We start from the raw sequence: 25,001 nt of genomic DNA, 5'->3' as shown, positions 1-25,001 counted from the left end.
AGAAGTGACCCAGAGGTCATCTGGCCTCAACCGCATAGTGAGATTTCTCAGTGAGGTTCTGTTGGTGCTTCATCACCCCTGTGGATAGGAACTCACTATCTATTTTTGGATTAACAATGTCTGGTTACTGAAGGGAGTAGGGAAATTTCTGTGAGGTGGTGGGGGAATGCAAGGCAGTAGCTTCAATTTTCAGTATCTTAGGAGACCTCTACCTAAAGACATACAGGACCAATGAGCTGACTGATTGCTCTTTGAGTCAAGCTAGAGAGATTTTATTAGGGTGGGAATGGAAGCTAATGTCTTGGGGCTAGGGTCCAAGGTCCAAGGTCCTGTCTAGATGATGAACTTACACAGGATGAGATCATGTGAGCAAGCCTTCTAGAAGGGAGACTTTGCTCTGACTACCAAGATTTAAGCCATCACCTAACTGCATCATGGAAAGAAGTTAGGTGCCTGTGAAAATTAAAACCTTATGACCACAGAGAAGCTGCACTGAAATGTCTTTTAGTGTTTACTAAGCTACTATTCCAGCAGAGGATGGCAAACATTATTTAAAACAAACTAACCTAGTGGAGCCTTGGGTTGACCCATTTGTAAGAGGTCAGCAGTTTTCTCCGTTGTGTATTTGGAATCTTTGCTTGGAGTCTTGATCCTACAATCCTCACTAGCAGGGGACTTGAAGACCAGGATTTACAGAAACCTGCTGACTCGTCTCAGATCTGCAGGTAGACTTCTTAACAGGTAAGAGATATTGGAACACTTTGATTAAAAAAAAATAGCAATTAGGATTACAGTTACATTATTAATGGCAAATGAGAAATTGTTTATGTGGCCTAAACATGCTTTTTAAAGTGTTTCTTGGTATGATTTTTGGCAAGGGAGTTTTGCTAGATACTTGGGATAGTGTTTCTTTTTAAAATATTTAGAATTCAATACACACTCCCGGAGAAATTGGAATTAACTTTGTAGTATGTTTTAGTTTGGGAACAAATAGAAACTGACTGACTTAAACAGGAAAACAAAGTGTATCCATTGTGAAATTGTTCCCCCATATATTAATTTGTTTGCCAAATTGCAAATCAAATTAAAAATCTTCACGAAAAATGACTGGAGAAGCAGTTTGAGTGACAGCTGGAAATATGTATTTTATAGAAAGTTGAAATAGATTAACAGTTGAGTGATGAAAACACTGATTTTGGATTAAGCGTACCTGGATTTGAATTATGTATCGACATCTAAAGATTTTTATTTCTCTAAGCCTCAGTTTCCTCATCTGTAAAGTAAGAAAAAAATGCATTTAACTCATAGGATTATTATACGAAAATACAGTGTGTGGTTCAGGAAATCTTAGGTAAATCTAGAAGAAAAATCTTAGTTCATTGAAACATTTCTATTCTTTGTCTTTTCATTTATTCCAGTCCTAGTTGTCATATATTTACTCTGATCTCATGGAGTAAGAGCATTAAGTTCATTATTGACAGATAGACTTTTATTAACTAATTGTGTTCTTACAGAATTTGGGTATAAATCAAGTAATATTTAAAATAGTTTGGGGGAATTTCCATGTAAAGGAGTTCTACTCATGTAAAGCAAGCAGGCCTTTCCAAAAACAAATAACCATTCTACTATATCTTTTGTGCAAATCTAAATGTTTGAATGTTGGGATTAGTTCTAGTGAGGTGTTTGTGTTTGATTAACTTCTTGCTCTCTATGGGCTTATGAGGGAATTAGATGCACACTGAATGTGTGCGTACAAAAACAAAATGAGTATTAGGACTTCTCACAGAAATATGTTTTTAAATTATTCTTTGAGGTCAAAGTACTTCTTCCAAAATAATACTGAGGTCATTCAGGTAGAGTTTAACTGAAAGATGTCTGATTAACCTATAGCAGTTTCTGCTCCAGCTTTGTGACCTTGGTCCAAGATTTACCATGCCAGTGCTTCAGTTTCTCATTGTGAATCTGGGGAAACTGGATGGAAGAAGGATGGGTGTTGGAATAAATATCTAATGTTTCTTTCAGGCCTATAATTCTATCACCTAAGGAAAATCTACTGTTCATAAAGACGTCCAACTGTCAGACAGAATTAATGTCGCCAAGTACCTGCTTACATTCAGGGAGGGCATAAGAAGTGGTTCTTTCTTTTCCTGGAAGCACAGACATACAAGGTCACCCTGCATCCATTGCATATGTCATGTCTATTTGGACTCTCTAAGTTATTCAACAGATTTCTTCTTCATAAAGTGTGCTATATTCAAGTTCATTAATTGAATAAAAATTTCATGCATGCAATGAATATATTCTAATATGTCCTTTTTGTAAAAAAAAATAGATTTACTTTACATAAAGGATCATTCCAGACATATTTTTTCAAATTATATATTTTTTTTCTTTGAGAGATAGGGTCTGTCTGTGTTTTCAAGGCTGGCCTTGAACTCTTGAGTTCAAGCAATCCTCCTGTCTCAGCCTCCTAAATGGTTGAGATTTTAGGCATGCACCATCATACCTGGTTTTCGTCTGTATTTTCATTCACCTGAATTGCTTAAAGCAGTCCTTTCCAGGTCACAGATTCTGAGCACTACAATAAAGACTTTAGAGATCACCTCCCATAGCCTATTCCCAAATCTCAGTTTCCAAGTATATAAAATGCTATGCAGTCACTGGAACTGAGGTGAAGTGTGAGCAAAGTGGTTTTGAGTCTTAGCTCCAAGGAGAGTGGTGGGGCATACAAGCATGGTGCTTGCAGGCAGAACACCAAACGCAGAACTGCTCAGAAATGAATTATTTACAACTCCCTCCAGGTACATTGCTTGCAGAAATACAAATGACTCACGGTGCAGTGGGAATGGCTGTCCAGGGCTGGATTACAGGGGCCAGGGATGGAAATCCTCCCTTGGGCCCAGCCTTCTCCAGCTTCTTCCTTGTCATAGCAAAACAATTTGAATTTTTTTTTTTTTTTGCTTGACAAAGTATGTGAAGGCTAATGTCCCATCAGAACAAGCCAGGCATTTGTCTGTAGGTTTACTTGTATGCTTTCAGTGGTGTATCTTAGGTAATTAGTTGTCATAGTTCTGCTAAATGCTAAAAATGGTTGGAGAACACTGCTGAAACAGTTCTAGTGTGCTGGATCTTGGCTTGCGTATCTCTACAAAGTGGCTACTGTTTTCCAATTTAGGAAACAGGGGATGGCCTGAGTTTTTATCAGAAAAACCTAGATTGGTTACTTTAATGCTTAAAAGCAATCATCTCTTAGAGCTTGTGAGCCCTTCTCTTTGAATGAGTTAAACTTCCAACTCTGACAGTCTTGGTCTCCAAAGGTCACACAAAGCCCGTTATCTCTGAAGCTTAGCCTTTTTGATATGTGATTTTACTAAAATGAATGTGCCTCAGTTTTCTAATCTGTAGAGCAAAAGGAATAGTGGAGCTAAAATGATGGTTAAACCAGATCTTTGAAATCTCGATTTCATCATTTTGGAATTCTGTGATCACTGGAGTGTAAATTCCTCCATAGCCCAGACTTGCCTCTGAGCACTTCTGTTTTCCAGCACTTAGAATATAGGGTGCTCCATAAATATACATTGAATGGACAAATGAGGGAAGACTTATAGCAGGCATAGTGTCCCCCTCAACCCTCACTTAGCTGAAAACGCACCATGCTCCAGGCAAACTGTACTTTTAGTGAATACAGGAACATATCATGCTTTCTCTTCCGCCGCAGTGCCTTTGCACATGTGGCGGTCGTGTTGGTGTATCTGGAGTCTCCTGTGCTAAACTTAAAATCTTCGAGTAGATACTGTCTCCTCTGTGACGTTCTCTGGGTAAAGATCTTTCTCCCTTGTAAGCACATGAAATTTGGTACACATTTCTACTAAAGTGAATTTTCCTACAAAATCGGAGTTTTCGGACTGGCTTTCTGTTCCTTCTTCCCCTCCCCCAGCTTTGAGGAAGCTGAGACCAGAATCATCTGGGATTAGCTTTAAAAAATACTTTTAAGAAGGAATGAATACTTTTACATAAACTTTCCAGAAACTCTTTGTAGTGCCCAGGATTATGGAATGCTTAGAGTCTGGGAACATTAAATAGTTTTTGATTGATTTGCTAGATTACCAGGTACACTACCATGCTTCAATTTTCTTAGCAGGTATAGGCAGAACTCCATTTTAAGTGGCATAATCATGCAGTCACATTTTGTTCCTCTGAAACATAACATCGACAATAACACACACACACACACACACACATTAAAAGGAAATAAAAAACCTATTCCCATCCTCCAAATGTTGGACTCTTCTCTTTTCTTCCCTCCTCCCTCCTTCTCTTCTCTCCCCTTCCTTTTCCTCCTTCTCTGTCTCTGTCTGTCTTGTCTCTCTCTCTCTCTCTCTCTCTCTCTCACACACACACACACATACACACACACACACACACACACACACACACCACTCTACCCACAATCTGACTCCAGGCTCTAGAAGGGTATTTAACACGTAGTACAAGCTCAAACTGTTGGCGAATGAATAGATATCCTTCATTCCTTTTGCTAATTTCTGGGATGAGCAGTCTAATCATGCAGGTTCCATTTTTTTTCCTTCTGTATTTATTCTTTAATCTATAGCAGTCTCATTTCTCATCTTGCCACTCCACTGAAATTGTTGTCTTCGAGATCATCAATGACCTAATTACTAAATCTAATGGAGTTATCTCAATCTTCCTCCTGCCTGACTTTATTGTAGCATTTGGCACCATTTATCTTTTTGAAATGGGTTATAGTTGAGAAGCATCAAGTTGTAAAGCAGAGGCCCTGGTTTGAATTTACGCTCATCTTCTGGTTGCTAGCCACATGAACTTGGTCAAGTCACCTTGTAAAATCTCTCATTAGTGTAAAATGAGCTTTTTGACAATGTCTTGGGGTTTTGGGGAGTGTCAAATGGGATTTCAGGCATGAAGCACTTAGCACAAAACCTGGCTTGCTGGAGACAGGCAATATATGTTGGCCCCTTTTTTTTTTTTTTTTTCTTGATTTCTGAGTCATTGTTCCTTCTTGTTTTTTCTTCCATTCTACCTCTCTGAACAAATATTCATATGGGCCCCATTTTCCTTGGCTGGCTCCTCTCATTTCACATTTTTTTCTAGTCTTATTTCAGATTTTCCCTGTCTCTTACCTAACTACTTGCTATTCACATATATGAAGACTGTCAAAAAATATCGACAGTCTCCTAGCTGGTCCAGTGCTTCCTATCTTTTCTTTTTCCACCTTTGCTTTTCTAATACATTCTTTGCACTGTCACCAGAGTGTTTTCCAGATAGAGATCAATAATGTCACCTCTCTACCCCAAAACCAACTTGATTAGCTTCCTTTTGTCTAAAGAATAAAATCTAGACTTCCACACTCATCACAACCTGTCCCTGGTTTGTCCCTCCTCATCTCCTAGGATGACATTTCATTTGCTCTGACTTACCATTCCTTATTTTTCAAAACACTGTCTTCATTCCTCAGTGTCTCTATTACCCAAAATGTTACCTATATCACCCTACTCTTTTCTGTTGAAATTCACACTCAAGCCTTAACTAAAATAGAAGTTCCTCATGGGACCTGCTTAGACTGCCTCTTTTCCTCCAATTAATATCTGTTAACATTTCTACCACATCTCATTTGAACTAACATTTTGCCCATAATTAACCCTCCCTTGCTAGACTGTGTTCCACGCACAAGCTGTACCTTCTCTCTCTTGCTCTGTCTGGAGCACTTACTCAGTGAGAAGTTTCATTCAGTGCCCTACCTTAACTACTTGTATAATTAAACTAAATGGAAAGTCAACACAGGCCTGTTTCCTAACAAGGGTGTGAAAAAGGACAAGTAATTAGACATAACAATGGCTGCCAGTTCTAGAGTGCTTACTCTGTACCAAGCTCTGTTCTACATGGCCTATGTAATTCTAATACTTACAGCAACCTGGGAAGGGGGGCTGCTAGTGAGGAGATGGTACAGAGGGGGAAAGGAAACACCCAATTGATAGTGAGTGTTGGAAAGGGATCTGAGGCTCAGTTAGCATGAGTTTGGGCCCATGTATTTAATCACTGGTTCATTGGTTGATATATTTGGTGATGCTTCTGAGGAATGCAGCTGAATACCAATGGCATGGGATGATCAGCCAAGGGAGGATGGGGTGACTTCAGGAAGGCTTTTCTGACCCTGGTTTGCACAAAGATTTTTAGAGGACAAGAGATGATGTTTGTCTGTGCCATGGTATTCCGATGTCAAGAACAAGGGCAGCCAAATACTGTTGTGCAAAACATCCTCTGACTCCTAAGCCTTTTGAAGAGCTATGAAACCAGGAGGGCTTATCTGGTGGCAGTCCTTCTCCAGAGGTGACGTCAGTGCTCACCCTGGCTCCTCTGAAGGCTAGCGGAAGTAAGCTTCTGCCGACCTTGTACATTCTCCAAGGCTGAGAGCATACCCCAGGCTTTGTTCTTGGGAACTAAGTCTCCAACAAGGTCTTGAAGCATTTTCTCCTTTTTTCTGAAAAGGAGAAGCTGGACATGGTGGCTGGTCAACTGTGGTTTATTTAAATTGTGATTAGACAATATTACTCTCCTCTTGCTATTACAAATTCAGTGTAATTTCCTCTTATTAAGCAGTTAGCTCCTTCCCGGGGAAATGAAGGCAGAATTCAGAAAGGAATAAGAGATACTACCATGGCGGGGTTCAAGTCGTTCTATTTGTTCTGTCTTCATACCTTCCACCTCTGGTTCCCTACCTCGTTGCCACCCTGGTGATTGATACTGTATTTCTAGTTCCCTGTGCAAAGTGTTAAAGCTGTTTGTCTTTAATATTGGTTTGTCCAAACCAGGGTTGGAAAAGCCTTCCTGAAGTCACCCCATCCACCCTTGGCTGATCATCCAATACCATTGGTATTCAGCTGCATTCCTCAGTCTTAAGGAGGTGCTTAGCACCAGGTGATCAAAATGTCTGAAGCCAGGAATGACCATTTCAGACTGACTTTGTTTGGGGCATAAATGAATTGCTTTTATTTTAGAGAGAATCCAGGGCTTAGAAACCCACAATGGTAGACTGGAGATGGGCCTTTAAGAGATAATCTCGTTCCTTCCATTGCCTCTAACTAGGCCATTATTACCTTTAAAGTTCTATAGAGAAAGCCACTCTAAAACCAGGCTTGGTCATGCATTCCAGTCCTTAACTGGCCCTGCCCTTGGTAAATGTTTATCATGGAACCTAAATCCCCCACACTGTGCTCCCTACAACCTCACTTCAATAACAGAAAGGCAGCTATGGAGAAATAGCTGGCCTTTGCTCTCACAGCATCGTCCATATTTCTGTCCATATTACCAGCTTCCCTGAGATCCACTTCACGTATGCCCAGTGCCTGCTTCTCTCCCTTGAACATGGACTCATCCCTGGGGTTGGCCATTGTGAATGTTGTGCAGGAGAGAGCCTCTATGTCCCAGCCTTGAGGTGGGGACTCTATGTCTTGCAGCAACAGTGTTGAGGGGACACTCCTGTGTTCTCTGGATGTGCTTGCTTTTGTTGTTCTGGGGCAGGTGAAATGGTGGGTTGGTGGTGCCTGCACCTTCTACCTCTCATTCACTTGGGTATACACCCAGGAGAAATCTAGCCTCAAAGCTCCTAGTTTTAGTTGAAGTTCTGTGCTGGAAATTTTGACTAAATAATGGACTTTGTCATTTATGGGTCTCTAGAAGTAATAGACAGGTGTTGGGTGTCTTGTGTCAGTAGGAAAAGGGAGCCTGTGCAGCCGAGAATAAACAACAGTTGCTTGGTAATATGAGCTCCTTTCATTTAAAGTCAGAGGCCTGGCTGTCGAGTGGAGGATAGGGGAGTTGAGTTTTTCTGGTGACCACCTGTCTGAGGCCCCAAGGTGAGGTCAGTTCCCAGAGAATCAAGGAGTCACTATGAGCCAAATAGGGGAGGGAGGAAATATGGGGACAGGGGATACTTGGGGAACCAGTGCAATGACTAAGGATCTGAAAGGGGGTCAGGGACACTTTTGGCCTTGTTTTCTGTATCTGCTGCTTTGGGAAATTGCTTTTGCAAATATTTTGCTTCCTTTTCCCTGCCTGTAAATCAACTGTTGGAACTGAACCACTACATGCAATTTCATGGTGTACCCAACCGGAGCCAGGGCTAGGAAAATTTTGGTGCTACAAAGGACCTGCTTTTTTCTAGAGTCGATGCATTTGATACGATTTTGCTAGGTTCTACACTAGCTTCAGAAGGGCTGGTTTCAAGTTCTGACCTTGTGAAATTAGTCACTGTTTTTTATGGGTGACCTTGGATAAGTTCCTGAATCTGTTGGTCCCACTGTCATCAACAGCAAGATGAGGATAATAACTTAGGTTCTACCTCAGTCCTGGGGCCACTAGAAGCTGTAGTATGTATAAAAGCCTTGTAAAAGCCTTGTAAAAACAAGGTATATGGTCACATAAAAAAGCACTGCAGCCAAGCGCTGGTGGCTCACTCCTGTAATCCTAGCTACTCAGGAGGCAGAGATCAGGAGGATTTCGGTTCAAAGCCAGCCCAGGCAAATAGTTCTGCAGGACCCTACCTCGAAAAACCCTTCACAAAAATAGGGCTGGTGGGGTGGCTGAAGGTGAAGGCCCTGAGTTCAAGCTCCAGTACTGCAAAACAAAAAAAACAAAAAACAAAAAAAAAAGAAGAAGAAGAAAAGCACAGGATACTGGAAAGATTCAAAAGGAGAAATATATTTCTTTTTCAACAAGCTTCTAGTTTTAAAGTGATGATTGCTAGCAGTGCCCCATTATTCCCTTACTCCATAGAACCATAGTAAACAGCAGTTGGAGAGGTCGGGGGTGTGTCTTGATTAGAGAGTGCAGTAAAGAAAGAGCTGCAAGTAGAAGTGAGTGAGGACAGTATTAGGGAGAGAGGAACTCTGGGTATCTTCTTCCCAATCAAGTGAGGCCATTTCAGATTTGGTTTGGAGTTTTCCCCTCCAAACCATTTCACCCTCAGGCCAGGTGAAATGTAAATGAGCCTTCTCAACTGCTGCTGTGCCCAAGACTTAAATTAAATCCCAGAGGATTTTTTAGGTCCTCAATCTCTTGTGAGTGGGACACCTGACTGAAGTGTGTGGGAAGAGAGAGCAGGTGACTCTTCTTCCTTTTAGAGACAGGCATTTACATTCACAGTCCTCTTAGCGAATGTAAACATGGCTGCACTCTTGGTTGATCCTCCCTTTCTCCAAATATCCCTTGAGTTTCTGGCTCCTGTCTTGCGGATTCTCTATTTTTTGGCCTCCAAATGAATGGCAGTGTCTTGTCTTTTTTTCTTCCACCAAACACCTGAGATCCTACTCTCCTACAACAACCCCTTCAACAGGCAGATGCCTTGAACAGGGAAGTTGTCAAAGTGCTCCTTCTTGGGGGAGATCCAAGGCAGTGAACAAACTGTGTGGATCCTTGGCTTAGCTCTCCAGACTGAAGTTTGGAGTCCCAGGCCAGTCTCCAGAACCCCGGAGCAGGAAGAGCCAGCTGTCTTGCTCCTTGCCAGGCCTGACACCTCATGGAAAGGAGTTTCTCCTTTCCATACCACATCCGGGAGCTAAAGTCGAGTGACACCAAATTATCCCTAAGAGAGCCAGTGGCCGGATGTGAGGAGTCAGGAAAAGGACCCAGGTTCTGGGGAGTTGTTTATAGGTAGGCCTGGTCTTGGCTTTTCAGCCTGTCTTCCCATGAACGAGATGTACTTCATTCTTTTTCACAGTCTCTGAGAGGCTGTGTAATGTCAGGATGTCTTGAGCCCCCCCATGTGTCATTGCAGGGCATGATGGACCCGTTAGCCAGCTGTCACCCTTGATGTCTTACTGACATCATTGACATGCGTGAATGTATAGTTTTTGTAGTGAATTCTTGTGGCCTGTAGGAACATGATTTTTCCTCAGCTTTGGGACATCTGTGAAATGTGGCCCTTGTCCTAGCACAGAAGCTGGGCATCCCAGGAGGAACCTGGACTCACAGAGAGGGGAGAGAAGAGAGTGGGTCAGATTGTGGACTTGGTAGTGTAGTCGTTGGTGTTCCTACTGGTCTGTACTGAGAGGCAAATGCCCTGCTGTGAAGCAAGGGCAATGTGTAACACAGTTTGTGTTCCAGAAGCTGGGCTGCTTGGACTCAGTCTAGCAGAGAGTGCCTCCCCAGGGCGGATCCCTTCTGGGGCCCATCTCTTAGGGTACACCCTTGGTCTAGGGAGGGAGTGGGTCAGCATGTCTTGAAACACTACCAAGAATGACCATATTTTCTAGGCTCCTTGACTTGGGATGTGCTAGGCTTTATGATCCAGCTATGCCCCGGGCAGACTGAAGCAGCACTGAACTAGTCCCAGGAATAGAAAGGGGGTGCACTTGATGCCCCAGGGGTCCATGGGGTGCATTGCTTTGCTTTGATCACCCTCCTCTCCTTTGGTTCTTTTCTTGGGATGGGGCTATGGTTTTGGCAGGGTCACTCACCATGTACAGGGGTCAGTGTCTTTTCCTTACTGGTGTCCTGTGTCTCTCCATCCTATTGTCTGTCTTTCTTTGGTATGTCATGTCTGGTGTCAGCTCATGCCACAGAACTGTCCTCTCCTCTCAGCTTGTCATTTTGGAAGCAGCCTCCAGGAATCTTGCTTTCTCCCACTATGTCCAGTCTTCCCGTTCTCCCATTTGCACTCCAAATAACTCAAAGGCACCTTTCTTAGGAGAAGAGATTCCGCTAACAAATCCCCTAGCTTTTCCTCAACCCTGTACCTTGGGTGGCCTGAGAGAGTGAGAACTGAATCTCTCGATTCCCCTCCCCCAGGGAAAAACAGGGAGTTCGCTAAGGAGAGCTGCCTGGCCAATCGCAGCCCTGAGAAAGTTTGGTTTGTGCTCCTATTTCATTAGGCTGATTGGAGCAGCCTTCACTGGAGGTAGAGTCCCTCCCCACGGGATCCCGAGTACAGTTACACTGCTGTCGCCGCCTGTGCAAGCCCTTTCAGGAGAGCAGCCCACCCCCTCGGCAGCCCCCTGCTCCTCCTCCTCTCTTTTTGTTTTTATCCAGTATCTCGCTTCCTCTCTCTCTCTCTTTCTTTTCCCCTCTCCCTCTCATCACCGCCTCTTCCTCCTGCCCTCTGCTTCCCTGCAGCGCCCAGCCGGCTCCCCAACCTGGTCTGCTGAACGCAAACCGCTGAGAGTTAGCTGCGCCGCCCCCTGGGGCCTGGGGCTGCCGAGTCCCGCTAAGGCAAAGACGCAAGCGAGCGAGAGAGCGAGCGAGAGAGCGAGCGCGGCGGAAGACAAACAAGCGGGTGCGCGAGGGGAGCCCCAGAAGGGCGGCCGGGTGGCTGACGCCCGGGTCCCCTCGCCATCGGCGGACGGCCAGGAGGACGCGCGCTCCGAAAAGTTAGTCGGCTGGCGGTGGCGCGCCGCTTCCCCTCCAGTCTCTTCCTCTCGGCGTTCCGGGAAAAGGAACTTGGCTCTTCTGGTCGCTTGAGCCGCCAGCCCTTCCTAACCTGAGAGGGGACAGTGCCCGCGGGCCGGGGGTGGGGATCCGCGAGCGAGGCTGCTGGCCCAGGGCGCGGAGGAGGCGCGGCGGCCACGGACCCCGATGCCGGCGGCCAACATGATGGAGAACCTGCAGCTGCCCGCCGTGCAGGTGCCCGAGCCGCAGGGCGCGCCGGAGGGCAGCTCGGTCTGGTCCAGCTCGTCGACCCCCACGCTCCGCCGCCGGCGCTTGAAGATGCGTCGGATGAAGAACGTGCAGGAGCAGAGCCTGGAGGCCGGCCTGGCCCCGGACCTGCCCGGCGTCCTGGCCCCAGGCAAGGAGTTCCTGCAGCTGCCGTCCATCGAGATCACGCCCTCCAGCGACGAGGACACCCCGTGGTCCAACTGCTCCACACCCAGCGCTTCCCCGCGCCGCAAGCGCTTCCTTCTCCGCAAGTGGCTGAGGGTGAGGGAGCGGAAGGAGTGCAGTGAAAGCAGGTACGTCCCTGTTCTGCCCTGGCCTCCAGCCCGTCCCCAGAGCGGCCCAGGGGCCCCAGGGCATCCTGGTGGAAACTTCCGGGACGAAAGCGGGGAGCCTCATACGTCACCAGAGTCGCTTCGGGCACAGCTCAGGGGACCAGGGCTAGAGGACTTTAGCACCCACGCTCTTCACCCTCTCTCCACCTCGGGACTAGGGGCGTTATGTTATGTGACACTTTGACCATGGGGCTTCATGGTGCATTCCATCTGCTTTGATTTCTTTCAGCAAAAACGAGTAATACAAATCGTAGCAGCTCGGATTTGTTAAGCGCTTACTATGTGCAGGCCACTGTGTGGAGCGCTTCACCAAGTACCTCCAAGTTTCACCCTCGCACAAATTCTCTGAGATAGATACCACTATGATTCCCATGTGCAGATGGAGATGGCAGAAGGCTAGAGAGAAAGATTATATGGCGAGGCCTGGGTTTGAACTCAGGGACTTGTACTTGCTAGGCAGGCGCCTTACCGCTTGAGCCACTCCTCCAGCCCTCCACTTCTATTTCTGGACTCCTTTGAGGTTTTCATTATTTCGTTTGCCTGTTCGCATTGAGTGAGTCTTACTTGCTACCCGATCAGAGTTACATTTCCATACCACTGTGGTTTGTGCCAGATACTTTTTTGTTGGTAAATGTGGCATCTAAGTAGAGAGAGTGTGCTTTCCACATTGGGAGACTTGGTGTGAAACTCGTAGGGCAGCTCCACCCAGTCTTGGTGGGGAATATTGTTTCAAGGAGCCTGTGTTCGAGTCCAGCTCCTTGCCTGTCAGGGGTACCAAGTCCTCCCGGGTTCTTTGATAACATGTACCTACCCATTTTGGTTTAGACTGTGGGCCCTGACTTGTAACAGAGATTTGTGCTTTTCTGTGGAGTAAGTGAGTCATGGACCACTTTCCCTGGGATCCCTTTGGCCTCATCTGTTCACTGCCATTCATTTTCATTCAGGAGTATTTACTGAGTGTTCTTGTGAGCTCACGTCTGGTACCATAATGGAAGTGATGTTGAGGAGGGTGCGTGGGTAGAGTGAGAGGATGTGAAAGTTAAGTAGGAGAAAGGGAGAACATTTGTCTAAGAAATTAGAAAGGGCTAGGGATTGTAGCTCAGTAGCTCTGTGGTAGAACTGCCTACCATATATAAGGCCCTGGGTTCAATCCCCAACACTGCAAAAAACAAAACAAAACCCCCAAAACAAAAAAGACATGTGAGGTTCACTCATACTAAGAAGATAGAGCCACTGGGTGATATATACAAGAAAAGTGAACCCTGGAGAACTAGGGGAAGACTTATGGGAGGAAGAGGCTCAAACCATGACAAATGCAGACAGGTAGAAAACAGCAGGAAAAATTTGAGATCAGAGGTACAATATGGGCACAGGCAAAGAGAAACCAGTGAGTCAGGAATCTTTGAGGGGAACGCTGAGGAAGAGGGTTGCAGAAGATGTGCACTCTGAGTCTTCCAACGTATCTCTCTTCTGGGTGCCATGACTGGATGTGGTTCTCCTGGCTAATGCAGAAGTAGAGCTTTGTTCTGGGACTTCATGTGGGCCTTGGGGGTAACAGTTCTTTCTGTTCTGGTACTTCATCCTACTGCCTTTCCCACAGAGTGGAGGGAAGTGGGACACACTTGGTCCCATTATGGGTTAATCTTGAGCTAAAATAGTTTGTGATGTCTTGACAGCTTTCCTCACAAATGTGAGACCATAAAAGAGACCTGGAGACCCTGAGATTCTGCCAACTATGCTGAGGACAGAATATGGAGGAAACAGTCTTGTATTACTGGCTAGGGTGGGAAGGGGGGTAAATGTGTAGAAGTATGGAAGGTGTGCCTGTTTTTGAGAGTTATTTAAGTGTGTAGAATGCTTCGTTTCGTTGGTGTAGAGACTAACCTGAAATAAGAAGGACTTTCATCTCGAAGGTGTAATTTAAGGCAGTTCTTTTAAATGGCCACTGTTGGATTAAAAGAATTATATGTATCTTGGCATCCTTTGGTATACACGGGGGGTTGGTTCCAGAACTTCTTGCACGTACCAAATCCCTTGTATGAAATGGCATAGTATTGGCATATCACCTGTGCACATCCTCTTGTATACTTTATTTTATTTTTTTGGTGGTCCTGGGATTTGAACTCAGGGCCTTCTACTTGCTAGGTAGCCCTTCTACCACTTGAGCCACACTTAAAGTCCCTGCCTGTATACTTTAAATCTTTCCTAGATTACTTAGAACACCCAATGCAGTGTAAATGCAACTGTTTATTCCCTCAACAATACAGTACAACTGTAATCATAAGAAAAATTACAGTACAGGTGTAATTTTCTTCTGAATGTAGAACTCAAAAATATGAAGGGCCAAGAGTATATGTAGAGAAGAGCAGACTGCATTCAACCCCAAATTTGCCTGACTCAAATCTCTACTCTTAACAGCTGCTCTGTGTCACGTCTGTTGGAAGCTGTCTGGATTGTGTCTAAACCAAAATCCCATCATTCTAGACCTTGTAGAAGGGAGTCTTCTTGGAAAGAAAGGAAGCAGTCAAGTGAACAGGTACCTATAGGTTCCCGCCAAGATTGCTAGGGAAGGAGAGGCAATAGAGGGCAGACACATTGGGCTTAAAGTTGGGAGACTGAGGTTTACACTTAAGTTCTGCCATTGGTTCACTAAGGAACAGTGGACACCTCAGTTTACTGTGGGCTCATGGGAAGTCACAAGAGTAGAACAGATAAGATTAATACCTATGAAAACGTTCTGTAAGCTTCCTCTTGCTGTTCCAGAGTGCGGGCTTGTTATCCTTGTTCTGTGAGTCTCCCACATAGGGTGGATGTGGGCTTGAGAGTATGAGGTTAGGGACTCACGTGTCCCAGAGAAGCACCTGGGTCTCCTCCCACATTGTGGGACTTGGAAATGATGGTTAGAAAATGGCTTCGCTCTCACTTGGATTAAGGAGGATTAACATACCGTGGCATCTTTCCCTAGTCACATTCCCTACCTCTCCACAGCAGAGAAAAACACTTTTCAGGTTTGAGATGGAATTCAGTCTGATGAGGTAGGTAAGGGACTAAGACGGCCGTGGCTTATGGATTTTAACTACACAAAGTTGAAAATACAAAGAAGATCAAGAGATCCCTTTCTTCTCCTTACACTCTGTGAAGAGAGAAGTAGAGGATATGGTAGAGTTAGTTTGGTTGGGGACACAAGGACCAAGAGCACTAGCATACCTCAAATCTTACCTTGTTTATCTTGATGGGTGTGGTGATGTACTCCAGTAATCTCAGCACCTGGGAGGTGGAAATGGACTATAGAAAATTTGAGACCATCCTTGTTTACATAGTGAGACCCTGTCTCAAACAAAAACAAACAAACAAATAAACAAAAAAAAAACAACCCCAAATCATCATCACTATCTTCTTGTCCATCCCTGTGTTTTGAGTGTCTGGCACTCTATTTGACCTGTCATGGTAAAACACAGATGTTCACTGATGAATAATCAATAATGAGAGAGTGAATAAGTCCCTCTTTTTTACTGTTTGAAGTGAAATTCTCATTCATAAGTCTGGGAAAGTTTCCTGAAGGAGATGAGTTTTTAAAAACAGCTTTATTGAGATGTAATTTACATACTATACAATTTGCCTATTTAAAGTGTTTAATTGGGGGGGACACACATTCTTTTGGAACCCCCCCAACTCTGGGAGCTCAATTCTCCTACTTTACACTTTTCTATCGCAATAAATTCTCCCACTTAAAGAGAAAGTGTTTAATTTGGGGCTGGGAGTGTAGCTCAGTTGTGGAATACCTACCTAGCATACACAAGACCCTGAGTTCAGTTTCCAGGATGGAGTCAAAAGTATTTATCCAATGGTTTTTAGTATATTCATGGATATATACAATCATCATCATAGCTAATTTTAAAACATTTTTGCCACTTCACAAAAGAACCCATGCCCTTTAACTAGCACTCTCAAGGTCTCCCCCACCCCCTTTATCCCATCAGCCCTAGACAACCACTAAGATTCCTGTGGAGCTGAGCTTTGAAGGATGGCCAAATAGCTATTGGATGTGTTGGCTTAAAGATGGGAATGGATGACTGTCAAAGTCTGTTTTCTGTTGCTATTAATAAAATACCAGAGACTAGGTAATTTATAAAGAATAGAAGTTTATTTGGCACATGGTTCTGGAGGCTGGAAAGTTTAAGAACATGGCACTTGCGTCTGGTCAGCGTCAGGTGAAGAAGGCCTTGTGCTGTATCATAATATGGTGAGGGGCATCACAGGCAAGACAAAGGAGGCCGGGGTGTCTTCCTCTCCTAAAGCCACTAAAGCCATCATGAAGACCCTACCCTCATGACCTCATCTAATCCTAATTACTTTACCCAGGCCCCATCTCCAAATCCATTAACATGAGTCAGGATTCATTGAAACCATAGTGGGTGTGTTGGCTAGGAAATGAGGGTGGATGACCAAATGTGGTCTTAGTGGAGATTGCAGAAAATTCAGAATTGTGAGCAGATGAGCTGACAGACTTCGAAATATGGCAAAGTTTGAATTTCATTTAGTCAGTCATCAAAAATATATTGAGATCTTGTACACAGAGGGTTTTTCTTTCTTTTTTTTTTTTTGGTGCTACTGGGGTTTGAACTAAGGGACTCATGCTTGCTAGGCACAAGCTGTGCCACCTGAGCCACTCCATCAGGTCTTTTTTGTGGTGGGTATTTTCAAGGTAGGGTTCTGCAACTATCTGCCCAGATTGGCTTTGAACCTTGATCCTCCTGATCTCTGCCTGCTGAGTAGCTAGGATTACAGGCCTGAGCCACCAGCACCTGGCTCACAGAACTTTTTTAATATACAAAAAGGATTCAGCTCAGTAGGGAGCTAGTGCAGGTTCTGGAACTTGTGAGAGACATGCTCACCATGGTATCTGAGGCCAGCAGTTCCTGGTCTTCTGGGTAATTGGGTGGAATCATGATGAGATGCAGACCTGAAGCCATGTCCTGTTCTAACAGTTGCCTAATTGGGAATCATTGTCATAAATACCAGTTAATATAAGATGACTTTTTTGGTTTTCATTTTTGTTTGTTTCTGGCTATATTGTCTCTGAACTCAGGAAATAATGTAGTATGAACTTGATGGGCAAACTCTTGTAATTAGTAGTTGTAATAAATCAACAACAACGACAAAATATAAGAGGAACAAAAAGAAAAAGAAGTAGTAACCTACCTGGATGTCTTTCTAAGTCTCTTAGCCCAAACTGGCTGTGGTAATTGTTCAAAATCCAAACTGAGGATCAAAGGCCCTTGACTTGCTGCATTTTGATAAAAGGCCAGACATCAGGCAGACCTCCATTTTCCAAGATGGCCTCTTACCATCACTCTGGAGATGGCAGGCAAAGCTGACAAACGCCAGTGGATTAGACAATGGCCAACTGCAGACTGTCTTTCTGGGGGACGTGAAATCACCTCTCTGCTTCTCTTCCAGGCACACACCTACCTATCTCCTTTTCCCTTGGCCTTTCTGTCCTCTCTTCTATCCCTAACCTATCATGATTGCTCACAGTCTAGCAGGCTGGTAGCTAGAGAGTATTTTCACCCTGAAGCCTCAGGCTTTCTGTTTGGCTCCATGTCTGACTGTCAGTAGTATCACTGATTCTGCCTAGCCTGGTAGGCTAGGTTATTCTCTGGTACCAGCCTGGCCAGCGTGTTGTTTGCAGGTAATGAATTGATATCTTTGGTGTTTTTGTCTTGATTCTCCATCCCCTTCCTCAGGTCCTTGGAGGAAGAAGGACTTGCTTCAGGTTTAAGCTCAATTTCCAGGGGAGCAGGGTAAATGTGTGCATCTAAATAGTCTACTAATCATAGGGTCATTATTTGCATGGCTGGCTACTCTGTGTGCCCTGCTGGGTGTGAGAAGCACAGGGAGTATGGTAAAGAGAAACTCATATCCTTCTGCACTGGGGTTTGAACTCAGGGCCTTACACTTGCTAGGCAGGTGCTCTTACTGCTTGAACCACTCCACCAGCCCTTTTTTGTGATGGGTTTTTTCAAGATAGGGTTTTGTGAACTATTTGCCCGGGGCTGGCTCTGAACCTTGATCCTCCTGATCTCTGCCTCTTAGCAGCTAGGATTACAGATGTGAGCCACCAGTGCCAGCCAGCATGTCCTTCTTAACACAAAGCAACAAACACATGCAAAGGAGACTTGGACTGATCATTAAACTAAGTAATCAGTGCTGGATAGGGTTAACAAGCAAAAATTTCTACAAGACCCATAATTCCTTGAGGGCTGGGACTGAGTCCTACTTTCTGCCAAGTTTTCTGCTAAGCTCCTTAACCATATGATTACCTTTAATCCTTACAGTAAACCCAAGGTAGGTTTTACAGCTGAGAAACCTGAAGTTCGGAGATTAACTTGGTTCTGTTTGATCAGAAGCAAGGCTGAGATTTGAACTATGTTTTTCTGATTCAAAAGCCTGAGTTCTTTACAGTTCCACTTTGCTATCTCCCCAGGGCCTGGAAGCAGTGGGCTGTTGCATGCTTGAGAGGTGTAGGTTTGGAGAAGTTGGTTGTGGTAGGTAGGTACTGAGTCAGTAGGATGGGCAGGCTGCTGAGGAGATGTGTGTGGGGGTTGTGGGGAGCACAGCAATGAGTGGGCCATGCTGATGGTATAGGTGGACTGCCTAGTCAGAACAGCCTGCTTTTGGCTGTAGATGTGGTTTCTAGATTAAAATAGTTTGTGGAAACTGAGACAGTGGAGATGGAGCCCTGTGCGTGATTCACACTGGCCAGGTTCCTCTGTGGGAGTTGGTATTTCGAGAGTTTCCATGTAGCTGTGCACTTGGCTGTGCCAATTGCATATCAGACAAAAGACTGGAATGAATGGGGGCAGATTATTAGGTGATAATTCTGCCCTTCTTGGTTAGTTGTTCCCAGCTACTATATATCCTCCAGTTGCTATATTGGTCATTGATAATTGCTTCCAGGGAACTCAGTTTTCATTAAGGTGTCTGAATGGCTAAGCTGCCAGTGGGGAATTTTCTTCCTGACCCCATTGGGGAAGCTGAATGCACTGGAGCAGGTGTGTAGATGCAGAGCTCAGGCTGGACAGCCCTAGCATGGTTGCTGGGCTGCTGTGTGTACAAGAGCTTTAGGAAGGCTGAGGGCTTTCCCTGGGGCCTTTACCTTCTTGGGATTCTTTGACATGTGTGACTTGCCAAGGGCTCTAGTACCTGGTGTGAAAGAGGAAGACACAGCTAATAATTGTCTTAGGGGCCTCAGGAGTTCTTTGCCTATGACTTTGGAGCTGGAGAAAGCGTCCCTCTGTCAGAGGAGATGGTAAAACCTCTCCCAGGGATACAAAACAAAAAACTGAACGTGGGCTTTCAACTTGGAGAAAGGATGGAGTTGCTTCCAGCTTGTGAAAAGAGCTGTCCGACAATGGTCTGGCACACCCATGCCACCAAAGGCAGTCACATGCCACCTGATTTCAGATGCTCTCTTCTGTTTTTGGATTATGTTTCTGGGTTTTTGATTCAGGTCATATAGTTCAGAATCATCGCTAGGAAAATATGTCTGTATATTAGCTAAGACTGTTGATGGGACAGGGATAAAGAAACTCATGGGCATTTCCTTTGAGATTTTTGGGTCAGATGGTGTGAAACCGTTTCTTCTGTAAACTTTGCACATTCTGTGACAGGGCTGAGACTGGTCATTCAACCCAGATCCATAGATGAGATAAAGAAGTGAGGTGACCATGCATGACATGGTGACAGAGCTAGGTGACCAGCTAGAACTCAGGCCTCTGACCTAAGGCCTTGGCTAATGTCTGACTTATCTATCACATCTCTGGAGCCTCTGTATTCTTTTTAAGGTCTCTTCTTGCCAGCACTTTACTGTGGTAAAACCTGTCCCTGGCCTGGTGCCTCTACCTGGAAATCTGACCACAGAGGTTTGCAGTTGTGCTGCTTCTGGTTGGCAAATGTAGCCAGGAAATGACAAGTCTGAGGGAAGGAACTAGAAAAACAGTTAATAACCCACTTGATTTTCCACCTGTCTTTTGCAACTATATGGAAAGAGAATTTGCCTGTGGGCCCAGTTTGGGGATGGTAATTGATATGATTTGAATATGGTTTGCTCCCCAGAACTCAAGCTGGAGGTGAATCTCCACTGAGAAATATTAAGAGGGTAGGAATTTAATCCAACTGTGGTGTTTAAAGGTGGGGCCTTTGGGAGGTGAGTAGGATTAAAGTCATCATGGTGGAGCCCCCATGGTTGAAAGAAGAAGAAGAGAGACCAGATAGACATACATGCCTGGTCCTTGTCTCTTGCCATGTAATGTCCTATGCCACCTCTGGATTGTTAGCAGGAAGGCCATTAGTAGATGTGACCCCTTAAACTTCAGAATGTTGCTTGCCAGTGTCGAGGGTCCTTGCCTTCACAGGCCAGAGAATTGGCTCGTGAGGCAGCTGATTGACTTGTGGGACAACAAGGTTGGCACACAAGGTAGGATTTATTAGCGAAAGAAAAGGCTACAGCTAGAGCAGAAACCTGTGGCTCCCTGCTCAGGTGAAGGCTGGGGCTTTTTATGGATGCTTTAACTTTGGGTTAGGGTAAGGGTTAGGTGGGTTCTTTCCATTGACCGTGGATTCGTGTGTGTGGGCTCTTCGATGAGCTGTCTGTTTGCTCCTTATAGGTGGGAACAACTTTGAGAGCATTCTGTTTATCAGCTTTTCGACAGATGAATGAGATCATGTATGTATCTCCTCCCGAAGATGCAGATTTATAAGACCATGTAACTCCTTTTCAGGGTGCAGGGCTCATAGTGCTCTCCATGAGGGATGGGATACTCACTCATCTGTCTGTAGGTCCCCAGACCCAACAAGAACTAAATTAACCTTTAAAAAAAAATAGAATTAGCTTTCATCAGGTTACCCCATTAACATAAACTCAGGTGTTATCAAAGGGTTTGACTATGGATAAAAGATCCTCCTGTCACTTTGAAGATTCTATGGGTTTTAGGAGCTCTGTGACTGGAACTGGGGACAAAGGTCCAATACATTTCACATTATACCACAGACCACCCCCCTCATCTTTGATCACGAATCCTTTATAAACAAAAGGATTCTAAGCAGTTCAAAGACACAGGCACATTACTAGAGTCCCATTCAGTCATTAATAATTAATTCAGTCTATCCTTATATCATGTGGAAAGATCTCCCGATTCAAGGCCACTCAGATTTGCAGTTTTCCATCTAATCTTGTCAGGTTCTGAAGGTAGGAGTGGTCTCAGCAATGCAAGCCTTCCCCTTTTCAGATGCCTGATCCAACTAAGCTAAGCCACAGTATCATCTCTTGTTGTAAGCCTTTTTTGAGGTGTTAAAGCAATATTGGATTAACTTCATCATTTAACCCACTTATTCTTTTAATCTCAGTGGCTATCCATATTCCAAACTATCCCACCTTTGCAAGGAACTTCAGGTTCAGCCACTGTGCTGGCTACAGGGCCGTCAGCAGTGCTAGTCTAGCAAGTGCCTCTCCTCAGCCCACACATACTTACACGCTGTAGGGTGACAGGGGGCAGCAGTGTAGCCGCACTTATTTTGTGTCCCAGTTGTGCCAGATGAGGGGGAAGGTACAACCTGCTTTATGAGGCCTTTAGGAATTCTGAAAAAGGTTAAAAATATGGTTTCAGTTTCTTCTTTAGGAATTAGCCATGCTTCTAACACATGTAGTCTAGCCCCCTGGTCATGTGACTACCATGTCAGGTAGGAAAAAGAAATTTAAGGTGATATGGGGAAGAAAGAAAGAAAAAAGAAAAAAAAAAGGTAGGGCTGTAGATATAGCTCTGTGGTTGAGCATGTGCTCAGCATGCATGAGGTCCTAGGTTTAATCTCCAGCACCAAAAAAAACAAAGAAAAAAATATATGCATAGTTACCTACTATTGTTTGTATGTCTCCCCAGACATTTATATATTGAAACTTAATCCCAATTTCATATGTTGATGATATTTGAAGGTGGGGCCTTTGGGAGGTAATTAGGATTAGATGAGTCATGAGAGTTGACCCCATGATAGGATTATAGGAAGACAGAGACACCTAAGGTGGCCTGCTTGTGCCACCATGTGATGTCCTCTGCCATGTTGTGATGCAGTCAGAAGGCCTTCACCAGATGCTATGTACTTGGACTGCTCAGCCTCTAGAACCAGGAGCCAAATGAACTTCTATTCTTTATAAATTACCAAGTGTCAGGTATTTTGTTATGGCACTTAGAACACAGATTGAGAGAGAGTCATCATGCTGGCATTCTCCCCTCCCTTTCTCCTCCAGATCTGCCAGAAGACAGGGAATGCTCCCTTAGCTCCTGTTATGTTGACTATGAGCACATGCTCACAGTCCATTTCTTGATTACACTATTACTCCGAAGAGGATATCTCTGTTCATTGTTGGATATTATGGAATATATAATGTTTCCTGTTTTGAAGAAATGACAGTTGGAGATCCAGATTGGTGCAGTGTCTTCTGTTTCGGCTCTTCTATAGCACTCCGGGTGTTTGCACCTTCCACCGAATATGTAGTCTAGAGTCAGAAGTAAGTGTCTATTCTTGTCAGGGCCTATTTGTAGCCCCCTACGGCTACCAGCATCAGTCTGATGCCAGCTCCTGGCAGGACCTGCCCATTGGGAAATCTATTGTAGAGTCATCAGCAATCTCTCTTGTTGGCAGTCAGAAGAGTTTGGATTGACATTAGGTGTCTCAGATGGTGCAAGAGGAATGTGTCTTGGTTCAACCCATCTCTGCATTGTTGTGGAACCGCTGTGCCTGTTTATGTACCCAGGTGGCCACCTAATAGAAGCACACAAGGCTGTCTATCTCCTTTGGATCCCAGTCATCTTCTGAGTCTGGAATGGAGTTGTGATGGGCAGTGACATGTCCTCCTTTAATGCACCCTGCAAATTCCCACTGATTTCCATAGGACCGTGCCCCATGTTGGGCATCCCTTTACTAGTCCAGGTTTCCATTCCCTTTCTGCTTGACTAGGGACTATGTCATTGACCACTGCCCATAAATGAGTAAAAACCCAAACCTAGCAAATTTTACCATGGTTCAATCCATCCATCACTGCTAGGAAAACAGCCCACAGAGCTGATTTGTTTTTCTTTACCTTCTTCAATCAGAATGGCATCCTTCCAAACAGGTTGCTGTTTCTCTCTTTGGAGCTGCCATCTATAAACCCAACAGGTCTTTGTTGATCATCTGAGAGTGGTTTATAGGGCACTGTCCAAGTGGTGATAGAATCTAGCCATTCTTCAGTTCTTTCTCCCTAGTTCTAGGGAGAAAGAGGCTCCCTTCTCCTGAGTTTCTCCTCCTGTGTTCCCCAGGTGGCATGATTCTGTATAAACATTTTAAGTTCTCCAGCCCAAAGTCCCAGCAGTTGTTGCTGGAGGATGCTCACAGGTTTTTGCCATAAACCCAGACTAGACTGCACACAGGGCTATACAAGAGAGAATTTGTGTATACAGGCAATCCAGTTTCTACTCCACACTGGGGTTTAGACAGTCTTCCTGGTTCTAATTAATGTAGCTCAAGGGGCAGATTCACATGCCTTCTGTTTTGTAAGACTAGGCATGGGACCCATTCCCCAGTCATATGCAAGGTCCATTCCTATAATACAATCAGGTAAGACAGGTACAACTGCTTCACATAAAGCCTGTTAGAGCACACCAATTTCCCAACAAGTTTTCCCTTAATCCCATCAAGTCTCACATTCCAACTGTAATGGATTTTATTAATGGTGTGGGTTTTACAGTACTCAGTAGAGGCAGTGTTTCCTAACTAGTCCCAACATCCATTCTCATAAAACGTTACTTTACACAAAGCTTGTTGAAACATTCTAACTTTTACAATCCTACCAACTCTTTTGTCTTCTGTCTTCCTCAGTGTAGCGCTCGTAGTGTCAACAGGCTTGGTACTCCTATACAAAGGAGCATAAGGGCTTCTTTTCTCTACCCCCTGACCATTTTACCCTTTCTTGTGCAGAAGGCTAAGTGTTTCCAGGGAGTCGAGCTAAGGGACTTTGGCCCTTTGGTTCACATTACTTCCTGTCTGTTTTAGCGGGGAGGGGCAGTACTGGTGTTTGAACTCAGGTCCTTGTGCATGCTAGGCAACACTCTAGCACTTGAGCCAAGCCTCCAGCCCTTTTTGATTTATGTTTTAGGTAGTCTTGCTTTTTGCCTGGCTGGCCTGAAACCTCTACCTTCTCCTACATATGCCTCTTGTGTAGTTGGAGTTACAGGCTTGTACTACTATACCCAGCTTATTTGTTGAGATTGGGGTCTCCATAACTTTTTGCCTAGGCTAGACGGAAACCGAAGTCCTCTTGACCTCCATTTCCTGAGTAGCTGGGATTACAGAGTATAGGCGTGAGCTACCATGTACAGTCCTGAGCCACCACGCTTAGTTCTGACTTTTAAGCTTCTTTTGAGGTGTTAATGTAACATAGTTCACTAATTTATTCTTTTACTCTCAGTGGATATCCCTTCTCCATTATGTCCAAACTTTGTCCTCTTTGAAAGGAACATTAGGTTCAGCCACTGTGCTGCCCCAGAACTGCCCACAGCAAAGCTAGAATAAGGGACTATTGTCCAAAGCAATTTTATTTTATTTATTTATTTTTTTTTCCAAAGCAATTTTAGAAGATCAAATTTCTCATTGTAATCTTTGATTTCTGATTTTCTAAATTTCTCAAAACATGTAAAATGTTCAACAAACATGGGTGACCAGCAAGAGCTGCCTTTGGTCTACTCAACCTTTGAAAGTGCTGTATTTACAGCGTTACTTCAGCCCCATCAATGTCTGTTTTCTTATAAATCCTCTGAAGATCTCTTCCCTACTGAGGCAAGTCCTAGAATTTCTCCTCTTCAATTTCTCCTTTGTTGCTTTCTTTTTCTTTTTTTTTAATGGTACTGGGATTTGAACTTAGGGCTTTGAGCTTGTTAGGCAGGTGCT

At 44.4% G+C, this 25,001-nt stretch overlaps 1 protein-coding gene across 3 annotated transcripts in view; it reads left to right on the top strand.

Moving 5' to 3' along the window:
* The first annotated feature begins 10,729 nt into the window (after positions 1–10,729).
* The window catches only part of Gramd1b (GRAM domain containing 1B), a 168,300-nt gene continuing 154,028 nt past the window's right edge, over positions 10,730–25,001 (top strand). For 2 of the 3 annotated variants that reach the window (XM_074066504.1, XM_020181582.2), the window contains exon 1: positions 11,473–11,981. In XM_074066504.1, coding sequence (XP_073922605.1) covers positions 11,608–11,981 — 374 coding nt within the window. In that variant the 5' untranslated portion in view covers positions 11,473–11,607. Of the gene's footprint in view, positions 11,982–25,001 lie in introns of all 3 variants that reach the window. The other variant, XR_012445586.1, reaches the window with a different exon arrangement.

The sequence above is a fragment of the Castor canadensis genome, chromosome 2 (assembly GCF_047511655.1).
Source record: "Castor canadensis chromosome 2, mCasCan1.hap1v2, whole genome shotgun sequence".
Lineage (NCBI taxonomy): Eukaryota > Metazoa > Chordata > Mammalia > Rodentia > Castoridae > Castor > Castor canadensis.
Note: the sequence above shows the minus strand (reverse complement) of the source record. Positions and strands in the feature narration are given on the sequence as shown.